The 18,715-nt window shown below is 40.0% G+C and overlaps 2 protein-coding genes across 3 annotated transcripts in view; both read left to right on the forward strand.

Annotated features, from left to right (window-relative positions):
- The first annotated feature begins 551 nt into the window (after positions 1-551).
- Positions 552-17,054, forward strand: fbxw2 (F-box and WD repeat domain containing 2). The gene is made up of 8 exons (XM_054756653.1): positions 552-1,032; positions 4,178-4,470; positions 6,346-6,568; positions 6,968-7,162; positions 8,941-9,074; positions 11,350-11,436; positions 13,138-13,307; positions 16,200-17,054. Exons 2-8 carry the CDS (start codon positions 4,204-4,206, stop codon positions 16,495-16,497), a joined length of 1,374 nt encoding a protein of 457 aa, XP_054612628.1. The 5' UTR covers positions 552-1,032; positions 4,178-4,203; the 3' UTR covers positions 16,498-17,054.
- Positions 17,055-17,205: 151 nt separating this feature from the next.
- Positions 17,206-18,715, forward strand: part of crb2a (crumbs cell polarity complex component 2a) — a 35,183-nt gene continuing 33,673 nt past the window's right edge. For both annotated transcript variants that reach the window (XM_054756650.1, XM_054756649.1), the window contains exon 1: positions 17,206-18,588. Coding sequence is in view for 1 of the 2 variants with exons in the window: in XM_054756649.1 (XP_054612624.1) it covers positions 18,522-18,588 (67 nt within the window). In the remaining variant the exon portion in view is untranslated. The remainder of the gene's footprint in view (positions 18,589-18,715) is intronic.

The following is an 18,715-nucleotide window of genomic DNA, read 5'->3' on the forward strand; positions in this document are numbered from 1 at the left end:
TGCTTCCGCAGGCTCAACTGAACAATGTACATACTGCGCCCTCTTGTGGACTACATATAACTGTCTGTTTACAACCTAAGCCAGACCACATACCACATACCATAACATCACATCTTATAAATTAGAAACGTTACAAATTAGCCAAATTTCTTCCATTTTGGGCATTCTAAGAAATTAAGTATTTTCTAGGTTATATACATCAAATTAAAACATGTGTTTTATAGCAGATGCTTTTATTCTTAATTGTCAATGGAAAACATTGGCTGCCATTAAAACATACTGTGTACATGAGGTTCAGAGTAATAATATTTGTATAAAATATATAAAGCAGTTACGTATGGAAACATACTGCAAAGCATGACTCTGGAATACATGATATTATCGATAGTTTTTTCAATTCTTCTTCCTGTTTGCAAATTTAATTTGTAATTGGGAGCCATTCCCAATACTTTTGCTTAATAAAAATATTTTACAGTTCATGTTATTGTGCATTTATTCATTTTATTCCCCGGGGACGCAAATGACTAGTGGAAATTGGCTCGTGTAGATACAGTACTATGGCGTATTGTGTATAAAAGTGCAACTTTATGCACCATTGCACAAGCAAATGTTGCAGTCAACAAACTTATTTTAGGTGTGCAATAGGTGTGTAGTTGAATAAAAACATTTATTTTTTGACTACATTGCTGTTGTGGTCCTGCTCAGAGATGTCCTAATCCTGCTGGTCCCTAACATCAATCTCCTCGTCGGGACGAGACGATTGTCGATCCGATGAAAAGACGCGGAAGAAGTGGAGTTGACAAGAGTTGTCAGTTGTTGAAGAAACGGAACTCCATGATGCTTTTAGTGGAGAAAGTAGGAGACGCTGCGTCATGATGTAACATCTTGTCACAGGAGCTTTCATCATGGTGGACGGCTAACTTAGCACACGAGCTAGCTTAGCTTAGCCAGCCTTTCTGCTTGCTTTCCCTGCTATGAAACTTGACTCCAATCAAGCATGGTGGCGATAATGAAGCTTTCTACAACCATCTGGTTAGTACACGCTTTATCTCAAAATGATACTTTGTCATTACACCGTGCAGCATTCTGTTCGCCACCCAGCCCTCAGCATTGAGTCCTCTCCCTTTTAACATTCCCAAATGCAACATCCAAGCCGCTCCATTTGCATCATAAACAGTTATCAAAAGTGCTACTCGTAGTTTAAAGCGCACTGTTTGCTATGTAATGGGATTCTACACGCCCTAACCGAAGCGTTCGCGTATTCATGTGCGTGTTTGACTTTACAGCAAAATGATATGTTCATGCGGTAGCCAGGTGATCTAATGGTTTGACATATGGTTTGAGTATATTTTGAGAGGATACTTGGAAATGTGGTAGCGAGTGGAATGACAGGAAGCTGCAGGACATACAGTACATTTGACGACCACAAAGCACCGTACTGTACATGCATGGCACTTGGTCGTCTTCATAATAATACTTTTTGCAAATGTTCTTCACTTTGTATGCATCCTCCACACATTTTTAAGGTGTTTTGTTTGCACCAGGGGTGTCCAACCTGCGACCCAGGGGGCATTTGTGGCCCGAGAACCATTCCAGTGTTTCCCACAGGACTGTAATCTATCAGTGGCGTAGGGTTCTGGATGTCAAAGTCCCATTTGCATTACCGGCCATGATACAAAACTCGGCATTTGTGTGTGGACAGGTGAAACTGAGCTATCTGGTTTGTGTCATAAGAAACGTGTGGCATGATCTCATGTTTTTAAACCTTATGTCAGAGCAGAATGTGAAGTGATTGACGTACGGATGTTTGTTTCATTTTGTGCGGCGGTAGACGCGCCTGCGTGCAGGTTTTAAAACAAAAAACACGTGTTTGCTGAACTCCATGAAAATGTGATTTTGAATATAATGTACACGTCATTGTGCGATAGCACGTTAAGTAAACACTTGCGCCCGACGCCTTACGAGCCGCACGGTTCATTGGGTTGATGGAATGGGCTTTGGGCCTCATGGCTAGCGTGCTCGGCTGTTAAGTCAGTGATGTTGTTCAGGATGTGTGGTCGTGGGATAGAACAGATGCTAAATCTGAAAACAAAAAAAAAAAAGGTAGCACCGCAAAAAAACATAAAATGGGGTAAAAATGAGCAAACATCAAACTAATAATACAAAGCTGCCGTGACTGATTTATTGGAAGATTCATGATCTTCCCCATCTCCTGACTGTGTGGCCACCATGCTAACCACTACGCCACCATGCGGTCGACTAGAACACATTTCTCGAATAATTCAACATTCCGTGTACATTTCAGTTCAGTTTGAAGATTTCAGCATTCGCATGCAGTTTCTACTAAAAGTGCTTCACCTAGTTGTATTTGATTCTATATACAATAGCTTGTTAACATACACTCCTTAGCAAAATGTTGAGGCCAGTTGAAAAAAATGTAAGAATTTACATTTTGCACTGTTGGATCTTAGGCGGTTCTAAGTAGAGCTTCAAAATGCAAAAAAAGAAGAAATGGGAGTGAGACAAACACAATTTTTAGTGAGCAATTTATTGCAAACAAGCATTTATACTGAAATAGACTGTTCATCAACTGATGAAAAGTTTAAGACCACAACCTTTAAAAGCCAAAATCTTGGCAAAAATGTGGATTTAATGTGATTTTAATTCAGGTATTCACACTGTCATGATCTCTTGATGGCAAAGGCAAAAAACTTTCTCTCTGTTGAGCTGCATAAGCGAGGCCTCTTGCAGCGCGCCATTGCTGCTGAGGTTGGATGCAGTAAAAAAGTTCTTCAGGGTTATGGAACAAAAAAGTGGTAGACCCAAAAAAAATGTCGCCGGCCCTGAGCTGAAGGATCCAATTAGCTGAGTGCCAAGACACGGGAACATCCTCAAATGAAGGTTGTTACTGGTGCAGAGTGCAGTCCAATAACCACCAGACGACATCTGCGAGAGAAGGCCTTTAAGAACAGAAAACGTCTTCAATGGCCTCGTCTCCTCCAAAGCCACAAAATTTCCCATTTGGAATTTGCATGAGAGCACCAAACATGGGACATTGAAAGGTGGAAGAAAGTTTTATTCTCTGATGAGAAAAAATGTAACCTTGACGGTCCAGATGGCTTCCAACGTTACTGGCATGACAAGGAGATCCCACCTGAGATGTTTTCCACATGGCACAGTGGAGGGGGTGCCATCATGATCTGGGCTTCTTTTTCCTTCAATGGAACAAGCTTCAGGTTGTGCAGGGGCGTCAAACGGCAGATGGCTATGTGAAGATGTTGCAGGGGGCATCCCTCATGGTCCTCATCTGTGTGGTAATGACTGGCTTCTTCAACAGGACAACGCTGCAGTTCACAATGCCTGCCTGACAAAGGACTTCTTCCAGAGGAATAAGCTCACTCTTTTGGACCATCCTGCATGTTCCCTTGATCTAAATCCATTTGAGAGCACATGGGGTGGATGGCAAGGGAAGTTTACAAAATGGACATCAGTTCCAGACAGTGGATGCCCTCCGTGAAGCCATCCTCACCACCTGGAGCAGCATTCCCACGAGCCTGCACAAACCAATTTTTCAGCTGATTAACATTTTTTGAACATTTTATTATTATTTATAGGGGTGGGGGTTGTTTTTTTAGCTTTGGTCTTAAACTGTAGATCAGCTGATGAACAGCCTATTTCACCTCAGTGCTTGTTTGTAATAAATTGCTTACTCGCAAAATGTTTTGCCTCACTCCCATTTCCTTTTTTTTTTTTTTTTTTGCATTTTGAAGCTCTACTTAGAACCTCCTGAAGATCCAACAGTCCAAAATGTAAATTCTTGCAACTTTTCAACTGGCCTTAAAATTTTGACCAGGAGTATATCTGTGCAGGATTGGTTTTAGCCATTTACTCGATACAAATAGAAAATATCAAAATGGCCTCCACAGCCTGAGATTTTTTTGTGTTCGACCCTTGTTGGAAAAGGTTTGGACACTCCTGCTTCAAACTATAGCAATACAATATCCTGTGTAACTCTTAGAGACAACGATTCAATCACTCATTAGGGCACAGAGGGCCCCCCCCTATTGAGTTTAGTGGTCAGGGAAGAAGTGCCGTGCTGATCATGCAATAAGAATGATTGTTTACACAGTAGAAGTGCTTGTGTGAGTGACGCTAAAATGCTGTCTTGTTCTTTTAGGTTTTGCAGGTTGCTCTAATGATCTCATGGAGAGAACAGATTTCGAAGGGTGGCTGGAGTCAATCTCAGCCACTTTTCTTACCCTGAACGACCAGCAGCGGAACCAGTCTTTGGACCACCTTATATCCCTCAGTGGCGCTGCCCAGCTCCGTCACTTGTCCAATGGATTGGAGGCCCTGCTCAAACGAGACTTCCTGCGACTTCTGCCTCTGGAGCTGGCGTTCTACTTGCTGCGCTGGTTAGATCCGCAGACTTTACTCACCTGCTGCCTCGTGTGCAAGCAATGGAATAAAGTAAATGGGATCATTACTGCTTTTCCTTGCATTCTGCTGTGGGAAATGATTCTCTATGTGTTGAAATCACAGAGCCAACATCTGAAATACCGCCATGGTCATTTGTACTAAATTGGAATTCGACTAAATAACTACACTCAACAAAAAGATAAAAGCAACACTTTTTTTTTTGCTCCCATTTTTATGAGATGAACTCAAAGATCTAAAGCTTTTTCCATATACATGATATCACCATTTCTCTCAAATATTGTTCGCAAATCTGTCTAAATCTGTGATAGTGAGCACTTCTCCTTTGCTGAGATAATCCATCCCACCTCACAGGTGGGCCATATCAAGATGCTGATTGGACACCACCATTAGTGCACAGGTGTGCCTTAGACTGCCCACAATAAAAGGCCTCTCTGAAATGTGCAGTTTTATCTCACAGCACAATGCCACAGATGTTGCAAGATTTGAGGGAGCGTGCAATTGGCATGCTGACAGCAGGAATGTCAACCAGAGCTGTTGCTCGTGTATTGAATGTTCATTTCTCTACCATAAGCCGTCTCCAAAGGCGTTTCTGAGAATTTGGCAGTACATCCAACCAGCCTCACAACCGCAGACCACATGTAACCACACCAGCCCAGGACCTCCACATCCAGCATGTTCACCTCCAAGATCGTCTGAGATCAGCCACTTGGACAGCTGCTGAAACAATCGGTTTGCGCAACCAAAGAATTTCTGTACAAACTGTCAGAAACCGTCTCACGGAAGCTCATCTGCATGCTCGTCATCCTCATCGGGGTCTCGACCTGACTCCAGTTCGTCATCGTAAACGACTTGAGTGGGCAAATGCTCACATTCGATGGAGGCTGGCACGTTGGAGAGGTGTTCTCTTCACGGATGAATCCCGGTTTACACTGTTCAGGGCAGATGGCAGACAGCGTGTGTGGTCCCCCCCACTACACAGTAAAACCAAACTGCACATTTCCGAGTGGCCTTTTATTGTGGGCAGGGGAAGTGCTCACTATCACAGATTTAGACAGATTTGCGAACAATACATAATGATATCGTGTATGTGGAAAAAGTTTTAGATCTTTGAGTTAATCTCGTAAAAATGGGAGCAAAACCAAAAGTGTTGTGTGTGTGTATTTAAGTAACACGCAAAAGATGCACTGCAAGGCATGCTTCCCAGGATGCTTTGCGGTACTTGTTTTGTAAATAGTTGCTAAAGTTACATGTGTAGACTTATTGTAGTTGTGTACTATTCTGCATAGTAGTAGTAGTTGCCCTGTGTGTATATACGGTATGCATTGTAACTCCGCTTCTTGACGCAGAGAATAAGAAGACATAGCTTGTGGGATCAGTGTTCCAATTTAATCGTTATTTTTAGCGAGTATTCAGACCCTTCAAGATACTGTATTTCAAGAAGCGACAAGCGACAAATCTCACAGCTTTTTTTAATCTTATTTGGCACCTGACATGAAAGTGGGTATCGCTCTTCTTAGCAAGCAGCAGGTCCTGCTGTGGGCACCTCCCATTTATAAGCACTCACAGGCGGCTCATTTTAAAAACCAAACAAAAAGAATCGACAGAAGAAAGTACCTTTGTCCTTCTAAACATACTTGTTTGTAATGTTGTTCCTCTCTCCTGCAGCGTCCATTACAGTTACATGGAAGTATGCAATTCCATTATGTGTAATAGCAATGCAAAGGCATAATCCATGTTGCCTGTGTGAACAAAGGAGCAACTAAATGTTACATTCAAAATAAATATTTGGAAATACAAAATAGAGACATGAAAGAAACACAGTCACAGACTGCATTTGAATTATTGTCACCATCATTGTTTTTGAACACCTTCTTGTTTTCAAAGTAAGTATCCATCTCTCTTCAGGTCATAAACTCATGCATGGAGGTGTGGCAGAAAGCTTGTCATGAGCTCGGCTGGAGGATTGATGAGTCGATTCAGGATGCGTCCCACTGGAAGGGTGTCTATATCAAGGCCAAGATGCGAATGATGCAGTTGAAGGATCAGAAGGCCTTTGAGACATCCTCACTAATCGGCCACAGTGCTCGCGTGTACGCTCTCTACTATAAGGACGGTCTACTCTGTACAGGTATGCTGTTGCTTTTGTAAAAGCTGGCCTTTTACTGGATGTTTTTGTATAAACTGAGTAAACTAGTCATAAAACATCACTAAGTAGAAAACCAAAAAGAAACCATCAGAAGACCATCAGCGAGATTTTACACCTGCAGAAGACCGGAATGGGTTATGAGACCATCAGCAAGATTGTAGACCCCACAAATTCGTAATGGGCTACAAGACCATCAGAAAGATTGTCGACCCCCACAAGATCGGAATGGGCTAAAATCATGCCAACTTATTACACACGCAGTCTTTGTAAAAGTGACATAATAACTCTTGTTTTTACAATCCCCGCTTCATACTTCTTGACATTTAGACATACTAGCTTTACTTGAGGAACATTTTTAACAACTTGTTTATGTCCTTTCAGGATCTGATGATCTCTCTGCCAAATTATGGGATGTCCGCACTGGGCAGTGCATTTATGGAATTCAGACCCACACCTGTGCCACAGTGAAGTTTGACGAGCAGAAGCTGGTGACTGGGTCCTTTGACAACACTGTTGCATGCTGGGAGTGGAGCACAGGGGCTAAAATTCAGCAGTTCCGTGGCCACACAGGAGCAGGTTGGTTGAAACGTGGAGCAGCTATCTGTTTAGGAATGTGCCATGACTGAATTTGACTAAATTGAGTAACTAATGAGAGCACTACACTGCTTTGTTATCACTGTCTATTTGATAGGAGCAGATCCTTTCATATGTTCAAAGATACCATCTTTATTCTTCATGTTCTTTCATCCTTAATACGTTTGAGCGGCTTGGAACGGACAGGCAGCCAAAGTTGATTTCTCTATTGTACCATGTCTACCGTAATTTCCGGGGCATAAGCCACTACTTTTTCTTAAACTTTTAACCCTGCGGGCGGCAAATACAGCAGTGGGGTGATTTATGGCTAAATTCTAATCTCGTGACATCTCCTTTACTTGAGAACTACTTGTACTACTAATTGTTTAAGTAGAGTGCTGCTCGCGAGTCAGTGAGGAAACAGTAGCTCTTTCTTTGGCAGGAGCCAATCACGAGCCATCGGTGCATTCACAACAAGATGGTCAACCAATTATAGGTTAGCAGAGGTTAGCAAGAGGTCATTATATATAACAGTATTACAGTGTGACTGTAATACTGTGTGACAGTCTGACTCACGGTGTTATCTTACTAAGAACACTAAACTCATCACACTGCAACTTAACACTCAAAAGTTATATCTGACAAATATACAAACATGTGCCTATATGAGTTTCGATTAAAAAAAAATTGCCATAATAGGTTGCATTTGAGGAACACATTCATCGGGGTGCTGCAATGACATCAGCCTCCCTCTGGGCTTTGTGCTTCTCTGGCTCCCTCTGATGGACAGAGGAAGCATTGCAGTGTCATCCTTCCATTTTTTTATGCTGCTTGTCCTCCAATGAAATGCTTTGCTCAAACAGTGCATTATGGGGAAACTTTAAAATGTTTTTTTTTCATTTAAAACTTGTATTGGTACATGTTTCCATTTTGAAAAAATTATTTGCCCACCCTTGTTTCTTCAGTTTCTTGTTCAATGCCTGATACAACTAAAGGTACCTTTTGTTTGGACTAATATAACAAGGACACCAAAAATAGCTCATAAGAGTTAATTTTTGGCTGTACAATACTATAGCTATTCATGTAAGAACTTAAGTGATTTTGGTTATTGTCAAGAAAAAAACAATGAAGTTGCTAGATAGCAGCTCTTAAATTCAACTCTTATGAGCTATATTTGTTATCATCATTATATTTGTCCAAACAAATGTCAACTGAAGAAACAGGGGTGGTCTAATCATTTCTTGGGTATACCTTTTGAGTGTTAAGTTGCTGTGTGATGAGTTTAGTGTTTGTAAGATGACACAGTGAGTGAGACTGTTACAGTATATTGAGTAATGACCTCCTGCATTTTCCAATAGGTTGGAAGCTCGTTGTGAGTTTTCTCAAAGCTCATGATTGGCTCCTGTCAAATAAAGAGCTGCTTGGACGTGGACACGTGTGACTTATACACCGGTCATATACAAGTACAAATCAGTTTTTTCCTCTAAATTTAGCTTGTACACCGGAATTGACGGTAATTGTGTGACTGCTGAGGACCATTGAGAACCATCTATTTATTCCTCTACTTCTATTATTATTCCCCCTCATTTTTTGTCTGCCAACTCCTTCTCAACCGAATCAAAACAATACAATGTCAAAATGTTATTTTCAGTCAGAATACGATTCATGTTTTAATTTTTTTAAAAGTGAGGTTGTCCTTCCTCAGTGTAGCGACGTGCGACTGTCTTTTGCTCACGTGTTACTGCCTCATTTGGGTAACTAACGGTTGTGTATCTGCTCAGTTTTCAGCGTGGACTACAATGATGAACTGGACATGCTGGTCAGCGGCTCTGCAGACTTTACCGTGAAGGTCTGGGCTTTGGCAGCCGGTGCCTGTCTCAACACCTTGACTGGACACACTGAATGGGTTACCAAGGTCTGATAACTATTTCCGGGTGTAATTTTTTTGAGATATTGTCACATATACTGTACAGTAGCTCATAATATCTATCATTTGTGGGTCACTATTTTATCCTCCTATTTTTATATGTATTTTGTTTATTTCTATACCTCCTAGATCAGGGGTGTCCAAACTTTTTCCAGCAAGGGCCACAAACTGAGAAATGAAAGTATGCAAGGGCCAATTAGATTTTTTTCGTAAAGTAATATACTGAGAAGTTATATATATTTCAAGAAAACACTGCATCTCCGCTTTGTGATGCAGGTGAAAAAACGTATACAGTGGTGCCTTGGGTAACGTAATTAATCTGTACCAGACACCCAAAATTGTTAACACAAAACACATTTTTTCGACAATAATTATAGTTGTACGTGCAGAAAATAATACGAAAATAATGCAAAAATAATTACACCTGACAAATGAACAGATAACTGAACATTTACCATAACATAAATTTTACCTTGTTTTGCAATGAGGGAGGGAGAGGAGATTATGCTTGGAGGGCAAACCCCCTTTTTTTTTTTTTTTAACATGCAGAGTTTTCCATTAAAATAACAGTTCCACAAACATGACAATAGATTGTTAATTTGCCACACTTCATAGATAAATAACCGACAATGCTAAATGCAGAATGGATTCCAGCTTAAAATATATTTTAATATATATTTTTTCACAAATCCATCAATGAACAAAATAACACAAACACATTATTCTGCTGCAACCACAATTTGCAAAAATTGTAAAAAAAAAAAAAAAAAAATATTAAACTAAATATCAGTGTTCTAGAACACTGGGGGGGGGAACAAAAAAACGCTGACGGCAGTGACGTCGCGGAAGTGCACCGGTGAGGATGCTGTATAAGGTGTCTGGTGACTGGTATGTTTGGCTCGGGAAGTTTGAATGCTTATGTTTTGTTGTTGGAACCAGAAATTAGTGTTATGGATGTAAAATGAAAAAAAAATGGGGCAGAAACACAGAACCCTCAATGCGCCGCCAGGTTGATAGACTGTTATACGGGTACCGGAGTATATGCGTATGCACAGATGTGTGTGCACCGCATCCGATGATGGAGCCACTCTGGCACATTTACATACTTCTGAAATGATGATGGCCTTCTCTGTAAGCCATAAAATTGAGAGGTTTTCCACCCTTGTCTCGGTACGGTCCCTCACCTTTCTCTTTTGTGCGGTCCATGTGTTTGTCATGTCATGTATCACTCTCTGGCGCAGCAACTCAGATATAAACAAACGCTGTTGTCCTAAAATGTCCTAAAATATCCTAAAATTGTGCAGGCCTGTCGCGAGATTTCATCTTGGGCACGTGATCCAAGATGGCAGCGTAAACAAACCGAATGCAATATAAACAAGCGGGCAAACGCAAACCAAGGCAAAATTTTAGCAAAGATTTTTGATGTTAAGCCAAAAAAATATATTTGTGATAGGGTATAAAAAAATGTTGTGAAGTATTTCAACTTTTTTTCATATGACTTTATTCCCATATTATTTTGACTTTATTCCCGTAATATATAACTTTTTGCCTAACCTAATTTTCAATTTTTTTTTATTGTATTTTGTTTTATTTCTTATAATATTCCGACTTTAAAAAAAACAAACATATTTTTTCTTTAATACTTTAACTCTACACTACTAAAATGACTAAATGGTTTTCCTCATCATATTACGAGTTTTTTCTCATAAAATTCCTACTTTTTCTTGTTAGAATATGACTTTTTCTTTTAATATTTTGCACCTGTTTTTTTTATTCCCTTTCTGCTGTTTTTTTCAATTCTCCAACTATTTCAACTTTTTTCTTGTAAATTTACTCGTAATATTATGACTTTATTCCCATATTATTTTATTTATTTTCCCCAGCCTCATTTCCCCCAAAATGACAACTTTATTTTTATGTTTTGTTTCTCATAATATTACAACTGTAAAAAATAACATTTTTCTTTAATATTTCAACTTTATGCTACTATAATGACATTATCTTAAAATTACGACCTTTTCTTGTTAGATTACAACTTTTTTCGTAACATATTGGCTGTGTTCATTTTTGCAGCTGTTATTTTTTTTCTTTCTTTTTTTTCTTGTCAAATTATTTCTTTGAAATGGCCCCCGATCTGCATTTTGGACACCCCTGTCCTAGGCCTAACTCAGTTTTTTCCTTTTTGTTTCAAACATAAGTTGAGTGTCTTTGAGTACTACAAAAGTATTAAGATATTTTATTCTTATTGTTATTGTTGACTTAGGTGATACTACAGAAAAGTGAAGTGGAGTCGATGGTGCACAGTCCTGGTGATTATATCCTCCTAAGTGCTGACAAGTATGAAATTAAGGTAATGTTTATGTTTCCATCTTCATCACTCAGGTTTTTGTAATGTGAGTGGAAAAGGGACCCAAGGTTTCACAAATTTTCATTTGAAAACAATTCATTAGAAAATACAATTGAAATTCATTACTGGGGAAACACTGAATTAGAGGTCCAAACAGCTGCCAACATGTACACATTGTTCCTACTCAACACACATTTTGAGCCTTCAGTGTAGGTACGCTTTTGTTACTCCCAGTTTGTATCTGAAATGCCAAACACTCCGATTACATAGTGCGCGTGAACGCATTGTCAACAGTGCAGGAACAGCGTGCGGACCACAGTGCACACAGCGAAAAGGAGACGGACACAGAGTTGTTCATTGTTGTGTGTCCGTTACATGAACAGAACAGTAAGTTTGATGATTATGTCGTACATTTAAGAGTGCTTAATACTGACAATTTCATTATATTCTCTGCTAAATGAGAGCTGTTTTTTTTTCACGTGGTACAGTGGAAGAGTACTCATAAAGGTTGGCAGGTCTGAAAATGTCAAAGTATAAACCCAAAATAATGATTATGTAAATTTAGTGATTTCTTTAGTGGAAGAGCATTTAATTGTTCTGCCTGTAACTATACGTGGCTGCTGTAGATGGATGAACAAAGATACATGATTTCCAGTAAATAAATCATAATTTTCGGACCAATGAAGTGAAATTGGATAATTTGCCGTGGTTGTCCCTCTTGGCGCACTAATGTGCCGCAGCGCACTGGTTGGGATCTCCTACCGTCAGGCAGACGCTACAGGAGTTTGAAGTCCAGGACCACAAGGCTGGCAAACAGCTTTTACCCACAGGCCATCAGGCTTCTCAACGAAGCACTCACACACGCCGCACGCAACACACGCACACACTCATAGCACTATTTACGTATTTATTTATTGATTTATTTATTTGTATTAATGTAATGTACATTAATGTACAACAACTGTTGTTGTTGCTTAATTTGTTGGTATTTATGTTTTTGATGTTCTTATTCATTTTCTTGTGTTTTTCTTTCTTTTTTGGGGAGAATGATCAGAACAAGAATTTCATTGCATAACAGAACCACCAGTTTTACTGTGCGTATGACAAAAAAAATCTTGAATCTTGAATCTGGAATCTGTTTTACAGAATCTTGATGATTTTGGCAAAAAATGGGAATCACGATTTTCTTGCTTAGAATAGAGATCGCAGTTCTCTTGGACCTTTTTTTTCCCCCACAAGGGGCATGTACCGTTTACTGTTATTCTTATGATTATTATGAGACACCTCATTGTTATTCATCTTGGAAGACTTTCTTAATAGAAATGAATAAAAAAGGCTATTAAATAAAAAAAGAATCCATTCGATCACAAACATGGCACGCACACTCACTCCATAGTCCAGTCATGCTTGTAGTAAAGACAAAAGAATAGTTCAATTCATGAATGAGATTGCTCCTCCGAGGTGAAAAATGATAGCCAGCGAGCCTTGTAGAACCAGGACAATGGAGCCAACTCGCCCTGGCCGTCATGCTAACAACAGTGTGAGTCCTTGACTGATTGATTGACTGATTGTGTGTGTGGTCCTACAGACATGAATCCAATTTAAAACCTCTGAAGTGACCTAAAGAGAGCAATATGAAGGAGATGATGCCTGCTTTTAAATATTTTCAATACCTGAAAAACATGAGTTTTCTTTTCTTTTCAGGTCTGGCCTTTAGGAAAAGAAATCAACTGTAAGTGCTTAAAGACCCTGTCCGTGTCAGAGAACCGCAGCATCAGCCTTCAGCCTCGTTTGCAGTTTGATGGACGCTACATCGTTTGTAGCTCAGACCTTGGGGTGTATCAGTGGGACTTTGCCAGTTTTGAGATTCTCAGGTAAATGCAATCTTTTTAAATCTGCTTTACACGGGCATTGAAGCCTGTTCTGTTGCTATTGTAAATTATTTGACATTCAAATCCTCCAAATAATCCCCAGTACATTTCCGGGATACCAATTGACCTTTTGGATCTAGAAATAGTCCGCTCTAGGGTCAGACAGATGCCATCATGAAACCTGTTTTAACACGATGGGGGGGAAATCCGCTGCTGATTTAGTAATACAAATAAACCAAAAAAAACAATATCTTACGGTAGATTTATTGTAACATGGATTGAATGTATACAGTAAAAACAAATGACGTTATCACGTAATCGTTGAATTTGCAAAAATAGTAGGGGTATCGAGCTCATTTCACATAAATAAAATAGCCATCAATCTTTCGCAAAAAGTGAGTAAAATAAATGAAAAGAAAAATGAATATGTTTAGAAATAAAAAAAAAAAACTTTCTTCTTTCACTTCTTTTGTTGTTTTTCTTTTTTTAACGTCGTAAACAAGGCGGAGCCGCCTGCGAGTGCTTAGAGATGGGGAGGCCCACAGCAGAACCCGCTGCTCATTGAGATGAGCGATACATGCTTTCATGTCACTGCATTAGTTTTTGGAAAAGAGTATCTAGAAGGGTCCAGTTGCTTGCTAAATATAGCAGGAGTTTTCAAAGTGCGTCCCTCAGCTGTTTTTTGAGCGGGTGGGGGCACAGCACACTCTTAAAATAATTTATTATTTTTACAAGAAATATTATAATATTGTAATATTATAGGAAACAAAAAAAAAAAATTAAGTTGTAATTTTTGGAAAACTAGTTTGGGGAAAAAGTTATATTATTATGGGAATAAAGTCAATATATCATGGGGTTAAAGTCATCATATTACGAATAGAAAATTAATTAATATTATTTAAGAAGAAAGTTGAAATATTTGGGAAAAAACCCAAAAATGAGGAAAATAAAAGAACATAAATCGAAATTCATACCAAGTACGCTTTTTCGTCTATATCGCAAAGCTGAAATGCAGTTTGTTCCTGAAATATGTGTATAACTTCTTAGCATATCTACATGTGTTGCTTTACAAAATACCAAGTGGCAAAGTTGCATCCTTTCATTTTTCACTATGTGGCCCTCAGTGGAAAAAGTTTGAAATACAGCGACAAATTTGTAAAGTTGGCAACACTGATCCCTTCTGTGACATCTCCGTCTGGGTGGAAAACAGAGTAATTCCCATAACCTTTTTGACGTCTTTATGTCATATGCACTCCTGATCAAAACTGGAAGGCCGGCTGCAAAATTGCAAGAATTTACATTTTGTACTGTTGGATTTTAAGGAGGTTCTATGTAGAGCCTCAAAATACAAAAAGAAGAAATGGGAGTGAGACAAAAAAAAACTTCTGAGTGAGCAATTTATTACAAACAAGCATTAAAGTGAAATAGGCTGTTCATCAGCTGTTCAAAAGTTTAAGACCACAGCCTTTAAGACTAATCTTGGTAAAAATGTGGAATCAATGTAATTTTCTATCAGGTATTCACACTGTCATGATCTTGACGGGAAGGCAAAAAAGCTTTCTCTCTTGGAACGCAGTGGGATTGTTGGGCTGCATAAGCAAGGCCTCTCGCAGCACGCCATTCATACTGAGGTTGGACGCAGGGAGACAGTCATTTGAAACTTCTTCAAAGATCCTGAGGCTCATGGAACAAAAATGTCAAGTGGTAGACCCCTAAAAAATGTCACCGGCCCTGAGCTGAAAGATCCGATTGGCTGCCCGTCTAGACACGGGACCATCCTCGGCCCAAATGAAGGTTGTTACTGGTGCTGAGTGCAGTCCAATAACCAACAGACGGCATCTGCGAAAGAAGTCTTTCTTTTAAGAAGAAAAAGCGTTTTCAAAGGCCTTGTCTCCCTGCCTGTTTGGAATTTGCACGAGAGCACCAAACATGGGACATTGAAAGGTGGAAGAAAGTTTTATTCTCTGATGAGAAAAAATGTAAACTTGACCGTCCTGATGGCTTCCAAGGTTACTGGCATGACAAGGAGATCCCGCCTGAGATCTTTTCCACACCGCACAGTGGATGGGCCACCATGTTGATCTGGGCTGCTTTTTCCTTCAATTAAACAATGGAGCTTCAGGTTGTGCAGGGGCGTCAAACGGCAGATGGCTATGTGGAGATGTTGCTGCAGGCGTCCCTCATGACTGAAGACCCTCGTCTTTGTGGTAATGACTGGCTTTTTCAACAGGACAACTCTTTGGTTCATAATGCCTGCCTGACAAAAGAGGCATAATGTCACTCTTTTGGACCATCCTGCATGTTCCCCTGATCTAAATCCAATTGGGAACATTTGGGGATGGATGAAATGGACATCAGTTCCAGACAGTGGATGCCCTCCATAAAGCCATCTTCACCACCTGGAGCAACATTCCCACTAGCCTCCTGGAAACACAAAAATTGTTTCGTCAAACTCCCATTTATTCTTTTTGCTCTACTTAGACCCTCCTTAAGATCCAACAGTGCAAAATGTAAATTCTTGCAATTTTTCAACTGGTTTTAAAAGTTTTTGCTCAGGCGTGTATATCTTACTTACAGCTGGTAAAAAAAAAATCCACTCTAAAAAAAAAAAAAAAAAGTCCTATGAGTTGGGTCATACATTCGACACCATCCAAACTTAACTCGGCTTTATTTCATCTGCTGAGGAAAAAAAGTCAACGCTAACCTACTCACCTGTAACTGTCTTGAGCTGACAATTGTCCCTGATTCTGCGGGAAACTTACTGGAGTTGCCCTCGTCTCCCGACATCCCGACTGAAGTTAAAAATGTCCCGGATTGTGATACGTTAGCTATGAATGATGAGCTCCCATCACGTGTTGCCATCACTCTGAATTCAGCATCTTTTTATTTTCCCAGGGTGATCAAATCGCAGGACCCAGCCAACCTGTCTTTGCTCAGCTTTGGTGAGGTGTTTGCCCTGCTTTTTGACAACCATTTCCTCTATGTGATGGATCTCAGGACAGAGTCCATTTCAGGCCGCTGGCCCCTTCCACCTTACAGGAAATCGAAACGTGGGTCCAGTTTCCTGGCTGGTGTTACCGCTTGGCTCAATGGCCTGGATGGAGACAATGATTCTGGACTTGTGTTTGCCACGAGCATGCCAGACCACAGCATTCATTTAGTACTATGGAAGGAAAACATGCATCAAACCTGACGCCGGGACGGAACACTTTTATTTTTTATTTTTTGGTCAGATCAGAAAAGACTGGAGATGTCTTGGCAATGATGAACGATTTGAAAATCAATGGGTTCCACATAAACCACTCTTTTGTATTAAATGTGTGTGATGTAAAGGCAAGTAATAACGCTTCTGTGTTCTTATTGGGTTGGCTAAGAAGATTAAAACGATGATCATATTGCTGACCTTTATCATATAGCTTGTCCTTTTGTTTTTAACAGTCATGCCCAAAGTAAGACAACATTTTTACCTTGCCAACAACATATACCAAAATTGCCAGACAATGTTTCTAATGGTTAAATCTGAGTGACTTGATAAGCCAGTGCCTCACTAACATTGCAATACTGCAATACCGCCCCAAGAAGGAATGATACATTAGCCAACACACCCAATCTTGTACTGTTTTTTTTACTCCATCGCATGTAAACATGACAACGAATGACACAACACGAATTGCGTAAAACATGGCCAGCTTGGTAGCGTTCCATATTGTTCTACGCTTTTATCGGTCAATAAAATATTTGTGCATCTTCTTCATCCTCAATCTTTCTTTTAAAAAATTGTTAAATGTTAAGATTCTCATTTTTATTTGTGAATTTTGTTTCTGCTATCCTTATGCCACTTAAAACCATGCCCCCGATAACACTGTACAGTTCTTCCACACCAGAAAGGCTGCATAATATCCGCAACCACTTATGAGATGGTGTCGATGATAACGGTTCAAGAAAACCTGATGGAGACTGGGAGGTAAGTTACCTTTTCTTTGGCTTGGAAAATTTGTAAGAATTTTACACCATTTTATCTTTTGTGAGCAATTCAGTGAAATGCAAACCCAAACATAAAACCCCTAAACAAGCACGTGAAGAATAATTTAAAAGTCAGAATCGCTCATTGACTACAATATTGTGGTTAACGTTGATATTGTTTTTAAGACGAGACGTGTTTGCATCCCCAAGCATTTTAGGTACAGTTGCTAATTACTGGGTTCCTAATTGCAGTTTGTGTCACTTCTGGTCTGATGCTTGTGGGGCAAAGATTCAATTACTGCAACATTTCTTCGCCGACACCTGGGGTTTCATGACCTTTAACCTCCAACACTACCACTAAGAAGACTGGAGACAAACTCAGTATCCTTGTACAGTGTTTGGCAGATTAATGCGAATAATCTGCGTTCCTACTCCAAGTCTGCATGAAAGCTTTCTCATATGTGGCCATCGTTTCACTGCGCTGTTTTTCTGTGGGGGTGTAGCATATGAACCGTGCATCCATCCATCCAACCATCTTCGTCCGCTTATCTGAGGTCGGATTGCAGCGACAGCAGGGAATCCCAGACTTCCCTCTCCCCCAGCTACTTCGTCCAGCTTTTTGGTGTTATTCTGTGCGATCCTTCCTCTCTCAATTTATGAATCACCATCTTGAACTGTAGAAATAATCAGAAAGACTACAAATAAAACTGTGAATAGTCCACAAAGTCAGAGAAATTGTGGTAAAATGAGAGAATTGAAGTAAACGGCTTGTAAAGGCGACTGATCAGTCTTGAACGCAGGCCAGCAGGGGGCCAGGAGATGGAGGGCTAATCGCTTGGCCAAGTGTGAGCACACTAATTCTCTGGATTAAACACTTCTACTCCTGTCGTCTACAGAGGCGTGTCAAAACACTCGCTCCGTGCCGGCTATAATAATTGTAATGTAATTCTGGGTATAATAATCGAGTTTTGCTGTAAATACTACATTATTCTACCCCTCAGTTTCCTTGAAGGGCAGGATAATGCCAAGTCAAAGACCGTGCACGAGCAGCTGGTATTCTCCAGGTGTCTCATCGCTATCATGCCTAATTAGCTTCCATGTTAATTCCTGGGCTGTGCTGATTGGCTGCCAGACAAAAGCCGTGTGTTCTTAGCCCGCCTCCTCATACATAGCAAGCAAGGAGTATGCCAACATCACACAGTTGCTCACACTTGCTTTTCACAGTAGCCTTATTGCACCGTGTAGGTCCTCATCATGGAGTTGGAGAGCATTTATTTGGATCTAAAGACTCTCTTGTTGACGATGATGATGTTCAAATGGGGTGAGTCCAGACTCATTGGTTGCTTTTGCGTGTGTTACCTGAGCTTAACAATTAACTTTAAATTAACTTACTGTAATACATGGCAATGGTAATGTTTCAGTGTGTTACGCATTTTCTAAATCGGGAA

The sequence above is a fragment of the Dunckerocampus dactyliophorus genome, chromosome 17, assembly GCF_027744805.1.
Source record: "Dunckerocampus dactyliophorus isolate RoL2022-P2 chromosome 17, RoL_Ddac_1.1, whole genome shotgun sequence".
In the NCBI taxonomy this organism is placed as follows: domain Eukaryota; kingdom Metazoa; phylum Chordata; class Actinopteri; order Syngnathiformes; family Syngnathidae; genus Dunckerocampus; species Dunckerocampus dactyliophorus.